The sequence below is a fragment of the Euphorbia lathyris genome, chromosome 9, assembly GCF_963576675.1.
Source record: "Euphorbia lathyris chromosome 9, ddEupLath1.1, whole genome shotgun sequence".
Taxonomy (NCBI): Eukaryota; Viridiplantae; Streptophyta; class Magnoliopsida; order Malpighiales; family Euphorbiaceae; genus Euphorbia; species Euphorbia lathyris.
The window spans coordinates 5299238-5306125 of record NC_088918.1 but is presented as its reverse complement, the minus strand read 5'-3'; the positions used below and the strand labels follow the sequence as shown (position 1 = coordinate 5306125).

At 36.7% G+C, this 6888-nt stretch overlaps 1 protein-coding gene across 1 annotated transcript; it reads right to left on the bottom strand.

Moving 5' to 3' along the window:
* Positions 1 to 501: 501 nt before the first annotated feature.
* On the bottom strand, positions 502 to 6888 carry LOC136206908 (uncharacterized). Its single transcript, XM_065998117.1, has 2 exons — positions 2811 to 6888; positions 502 to 2715 (listed from the first exon to the last, which is right to left on the bottom strand). Exon 1 carries the CDS (start codon positions 6677 to 6679, stop codon positions 5813 to 5815), a length of 867 nt encoding a protein of 288 aa, XP_065854189.1. The 5' UTR covers positions 6680 to 6888; the 3' UTR covers positions 502 to 2715; positions 2811 to 5812.

Here is a 6888-nt window from a genome sequence, read left to right as displayed (position 1 = left end):
TGAAATAGGAAAATCTCAGAAATATACAGAAAAAATTAAGAGGAAAAGAAATTGGAAGAGACATGTTTAGATGATTAGAGAAGAAAGAACTTTAGTGTTTCCCGTTCATCAGCACCAGAAAGTTAACTAAAGTTGGATTCATGGTTTACTAAGGTGAAAAGTGTTCAAATGACTAGAATTAAAAAGATTAAAGTTGACACATGTCAAGAAATGAGTGGGAGACAGGGAAGGGGATAGGGAAGTGGAGACATCAGATTTTCATTCACAATTGACTATGAGAAAAATCACAATAAATAGTAATGTTTATATGGATCTTAATGATTAAATAAATTTACTCATTCACCGTTAAATCTAGTCTGATTAAATTTAAACTTTAGGATGTTTTGAATTTCCACCATAAAATTTTAATCAGTTTAGATCTAACGGTAAATGATCAAATTTATTTAATCATTAGAGTCCATATAATCCAAACCAGATTTATTTCAAGATTTAAAGTTCATGAGTTATAACGTGGTTATATAATTACAAGGAAGAAGATAATTAAGATTAAGTATTTTTTTTATTAAAATACGGATCTAGCCCAACGGGAATCCCAACCAGGTTGGTACCCCCGAAAAGGCAAAGAACCAAATATATAAATGAAGAGATGAAAAAAGTATGAAACCAGTACAAAGAATGTTTTAAGAAAATCTAAACATATCCCTACCAAGAGCATTATCTCTAGCAAGAAGGGAGCAGAAGTCTGGAAGGGTATTCCACATTTGTAAATCTGACGTTAGACGTCCGTAATTAGCAAGAGCGTCCGCCACTTGATTTCCCTCACGGAACACATGGAAGACAACCACTTGAATATGCGTCATTGAATCTAAACAATTTAACCAATCCACACGCATTGTCTAGGGAATGATCTGCGCACGGGCACGAAAAAATCGAATAACGTAAGTCGAGTCACTTTCAATCCAAAGACGAGTCCATCCACGTGACCTCGCAATCGAAACTGCAAAAATAGCAGCTTGCAATTCCGCCATGTGTACCAAAGCACAATCAAGGGGGAAGGCAAATGACCCAAGAGGATGCCCCTGACTATTTCGAAAAACCACACCGCAACTATAAACTCAAATAATTATTTTTAGAGGAAATTACACTAAAAAACAGATTTTAATTTTTATTTACAATTATGCAAATCATTTTTATGTATTTTATCGTTATATGATTTTAAATCTTAAAATATCAGAATATCGTAATTTTAATCGGTTACAGAAAAAAAAAGTCTTAAACTCCGCCTGTGAGGGTCACTTGGTGGTCTTTACAGCCGGTCCCAAGCCCGGACAAAGGAGAAGGGTTGCGGTAGGTTTGTAGCGGCCAGCGTAAAACTTAGCCACATCTTATGACAGAAAAAAAGTCTTAAAAAAACCACTAGATATAACATTTAAATAAATTTGTTTAAGAGTTTGAAACAATTTTAAATAATTTATTAATCCTAACTATGGTGTAATTTTTAATTATCTTCTTCTGTAATTCGAATATATTATCCTGTTAAATTAGTTAAGTTTAAAATTCAAAATCAGATTTATTATCCTATAGCTCCTAAGTTAAGTTTAAAATTCAAAATCAGATTTATTCAATCTGGTTCCTAAAGATCTGTTTGGTTTAAGTAGTAAATATTAGTTTCAACCATAAAAGCTTAAGGGCTTGTTTATTTCGCATATTTATATTAGTTGTTTTTCTACTAGTAGTTGTTTTGAAATTTTACCACTTTTTAACTCTCTTTTAAAATTAAAAGGCAAAAAGTAATTCCGAAAAATGAAAACAAACCAAGAGACGCATAATAGATCGATATGAACATCATGAAATGTCCCATAATAAAACTTGTTCTTGCTGATACTTCTCCTCAGTTCCTTCTTCTCCTCCTTCTATAACCCGAGCTCGAAGAAGGAAGAGATAAGAGAGTGCCCCATGGAAACCGTGGTCAGAAATCCGTAATAGAGTCCGACCACAACGACCGAATTGACAGTAAATATGCAAATAATGGCCAAAAGGGGGTTCAAAGGCTTGTATAGACCACATCAATTACTTTGGAGAACCTCAACTGATACAATTTTCAGCATGCAATGCGAGTAAGCAAGTGTGTAACAGGGGCGGCCCAGTGCACTACGCATTCCCGCTAAGCAAGGGTCCCACCACAAGGGTGTACTGGGAGCAAGCCTTCCCCTGCCAATTTTTTTGGCAAGAGGCCGCTCCTAAGACTCGAACCCGTGACCTCTCGGTCACACGACAACAACGTTTACCGTTGCGTCAAGGCTCGAAGTAAGCAAGTGTGTGTACATTGATAAAATTCTAGCAAAATAGTATTGACATATTAAGCAAATAGAGATAAGAATCAATTTTTACCATTACGGTTAGTGGGACCCCTGTCGTAAGAAATAACTCAATTTTGCGTCCATGGTAAAATTCGTAGCTCAATTTTACCCCTTTCTAAGAAATTTTGTCAATAATTTTCGTCGATATTTACTTGGACAATGATAAAATTGAGCTAAAGTTTCTACCATGAAGACAAAATTGTACGATAAGGGTAAAATTAAACTTCTCGGGGCAAATTTGACGCTTATCCATAGAAAATAAATGCAGTCATCTTACTTCAGTATTTTACTTTCAGACCTAAATAAAGCAATTGCAGAACATGAGACTGTGTGTGTGTATACCTTCAAAAGCTCCCTGAAATATTGAAGAGAAATCAAGTTTAACAACAGCAAAAGAACAAAGATGAACTACCAAAAAGAGCAAGACGGCCAAGAAGAAGGGTTACTTACCAGATGCCGGAACCCAATAAGCTGTAATTAAGTTTCACCTCTACAAATTTCCTAATTGCAGTGATATGTCAATCATGAAAGACAAATTCAAATTGCAACATATCAACAAAACAAACAAGGGTGCTAGGTGATTTCCAGAGGCAGAGGTCCTTTTCCAAACAACTGTAATTCAAATTGCAACATTACACGCAAAAGACAGTACTTAAACAAGTTTCTTTTTCTACGTTCCAACAAAAGCTTTCTGCAAGTGAACTACTTGCAGCAGTTCAAGTGCGGAATTAACTAGTAATGAAATGAGGAGGCTAAGGCATTATAATGGTAGAACAGAGATCAGAAGAAGGCAAAATTTGTATGTTAAAATATCTGTTAAAGCTGCTCTGAAATTCTAAATTTGTTCTATAAGAAGCAGATGCTCATAGCATATGTCATGTCACATTTGTTAAAGGCGCGCCTTACGCAGCCTGGGCTTTGGAGCCTGAGTCAAGCCGCGCCTCAGTAACAAATAGGGTTTTCACTAGGGTTTTTTTTACTGTTTGTGTAACACAAATGGTTGATTAATCTCAACCAATAATCTAATTTAAATAAACTTAATCTTAACCCTTGATCTAAATAAGAATATCAAGAGACGTAAATATAGAAAGACTGGAGAGGCATTAAGAGCAGAGTCGCGTAAAGAATAGTCTTCACTCAAACAAAAAGAGAAGAAACTGCAACACACAAAAAAACCAGCAGAGAACGTGCAACCAGGAATTGTGTTAAGACCTTAAGTATATGTTAATGTCTCTATGAAGTATGAACTTAACTTGGTGTTTTTCACATTTAGTATTACGTTTTTATGTGGTTTTGTCTTGTTTATGTGGTTATAAGTGTGTTTTCTTGGTTTATGCTTGAACTAGTAAGAGTTTTTTTTTTCTGCACCTCGTGTTCCTCAGGAGCGCGCCTTAAGTTGCGCCTTGAGTCCCTAATCCTAAATTTGTTCTGTAAGAAGCAGAAGCTAATAGCAGATGTCATGTGACTAATCTACTATTCATGCTAGGACTTGATTTTATTGACCTAACTTAGCCACCAACTTCCTTATCTATATGAAGTTGCCATATAAAGAATGGTAACAATATCAATAACTGGTATTCACATGATCTTAAACAAAAGGAATGACATAAAGCAAAGTTGCAGAAGATCAATAACTGAAATTCACATGATCTTAAACAAAAGAATCAACAAGACAAAGATCAACTAAAAGGGCGGCCCTGTCGCACTACGCGTCCCCGCTGAGCGAGGGTCCGGGGAGGGGTCCCACCACAAGGGTGTACCGGGGGCAAGCCTTCCCCTGACAATTTATTTGGCAAGAGGCCGCTCCTAAGACTCGAACCCGTGACCTCTTGGTCACACGACAACAACGTTTACCGTTGCGCCAAGGCTCGCCAAAGATCAACTAATCACAACTAAATCTTTGGATATTAACAGATTCCATAAGTAACAAAGTTGTTTGTACAGATTACAATTGATTGATTGATTGATTGATTGATTGATTGATAGAAAAACCAAACCAGGCCAAAGATTAAGATAAAATCAAATTAAGTAAAGGAATGAAATAACGTTTCCCAGTGTCCGATTCTGTTTCCAATTCAGTTTCCGTGCAACATAGGCTAACAGAGATCAGAACAAGGCAAAAATTTGTATGTTAAAATATCTAAGCTCAGATTTAAAGCTGCTCTGAAATCCTAAATTTGTTCTGTAAGAAGCAGAGGCTAATAGCAGATGTCATGTGACTAATCTACTATTCATGCTGCTAGGATTTGATTGTATTGACCTAACTTACGCCCCAACTTCCTTTTCTATTTGGAGTTTCCGAATAAAGAATGCTAACAATATCAGTACAGGAACAAAAAGTATTAATCATACAAATGTTGGGTAAGAGTCAAAATAAAACAAAAGGGAATGACATAAAGCAAAGTTACACAAGATCAATAACTGACATTCACATGATCTTAAGCAAAACAATCAATAAGACAAAGATAACTAATCACAACTAAATCTTTGAATATTAACAGATTCCATAAGTAACAAAGTTGTTTGTACAGATTACAATTGATTGATTGATTGATAGAAAAACCAAACCAGGCCAAAAGATTAAGATAAAATCAAATTAAGTAAAAGAATGAAATAACATTTCCCGGTGTCCGAATCTGTTTCCAATTCAGTTTCAGTGCAACATAGGCTAACAGAGATCAGAAGAACAAGGCAAAATTTGTATGTTAAAATATCTGAGCTCAGATTTAAAGCTGCTCTGAAATCCTAAATTTGTTCTGTAAGAAGCAGAGAGTAATAATAGATGTCATGTGACTAGTCTACTATTCATGCTAGGATTTGATTGTATTGACCTAACTTAGGCCCCAACTTCCTTATCTATATGGAATTTCCATATAGAGAATGCTAACAATCAGTACGGAAAAAAGAGTATTAATCATACAAATGTTGGGTAAGAGTCAAAATAAAACAAAAAGGAATGACATAAAGCAAAGCTACACAAGATTAATAACTGACATTCACATGATCTTAAACAAAACAATCAATAAGACAAAGATCAACTAATCACGACTAAATCTTTGAATATTAACAGATTCAATAAGTAACAAAGTTGTTTGTACAGATTAGATTATACTGCAAAATGCTTAAAAAAGATGGAATAATAGCCAAGTTGTTCAATGGCGACAATGACATCAATATGTACAAACATAATCATCCAAGTAAGCAACTTTCTATCTTTGTCAACTATTCCATATTCTATTATCACCAACATCAATTAATCAGGAAACAGCAACAATCTCAATAAAAGGTAGAAGACAATAGAAAAGATTAACACTTCAGAACAAAATTATATAGCCATTATTAGTTAGAAAGCTCACAATTCATCCATGACTAGGTTTCTTTTTCCCCTTCTTCTGAGTTGCAACATACACAATTTAGTAAATAGAGGTCAAAAAGAGAATATGAAGAAAAACTCACGAAAAACCTTTGCTAAGTTTTTGAATTGCAGAGTAGAGTTTCCGTCTGGAACCTACAGCGTTAATTCCCATATCTTTAAGATCCTCCAAGGTTAACAATGGCAATACTTCATCATCCACTTCATGAACTTCAAAAACCGGTGCATATCGGCTCAATCCCAATTCAATCAGCCAAGTTCTTACTCCTTCACTAGTACTGCATTTTCTTTCTCTAGAATCTGATTCCGGTAGATTATCCATTTCAATTGCGTCGTCGTCTCTGCTCCCAGAAACCCTAGCCCGTGTTACGCTACTTCTTCTATGGCCTTGCCACATATCAAGAGCAGCGTTATCTGTAGAATGGACTGGACTTTGATTCTTCAAATGACTATCGGATTCTTGATCGAAATCCCTAAATCCTTCCTCTCCTTCCTCTCTACTATCTCCCTCAACTCCTCCTTCTTCGACCTTGGATATCCAATTTGATCTCACTCTTTTTGTCGTCGCTCTTCTCGCTTTTCTGCGGTGCCCGAACTCAAGATTTACTTCACCATTTACAGTGTTCCCCTCCGCTTCCTGAATTTCATGGCTGTCATTTCCATTAACAAGATTCGTTATAGACCGAGCCTTGACGGATTTAGAGGAGTCTTTAGGGAGGCGCCAGTGCTGCTTGGTGCGTCGAAGGTGCGATTCATATGAAAGAGTAGCTGATTGATCTCCGATCTCACCAAGACGGACGCTGGGCCGTCTTTGCCGTTTTGTTGCCGGAGGAGGTGCTCCTGTATTCTCGGGTTCGATAGGTGATAGAACGGTGGTGGAAGCTGTGGCTGTAGCGGTGGCCATACCGGCAAGGGGGAATTCCGGTGGTTGTAATTCGGCGGCCATAATGACGGTGATAGGTAAGTGGCGAGAAAGTGACTTTGCAAGCGAAATGTACGCAGGCAGGATAAAGGCTGAGAAGCGGCGATCTGGCTCAAGAGTATGACGTGTATCTATTTTTGGCCGTTGGATGACCTCCGACACCTTATACGTCAGCGTTTTAGGGATAAATCAGATGGCGGGGATTTATTGAAGGAATCATGACGGTATCTTTC

Bases quoted from the DNA above. Each gene is read 5' to 3' on its own strand.
- LOC136206908 (XM_065998117.1), bottom strand. From the start codon at position 6,679: ATGGCCGCCGAATTACAACCACCGGAATTCCCCCTTGCCGGTATGGCC.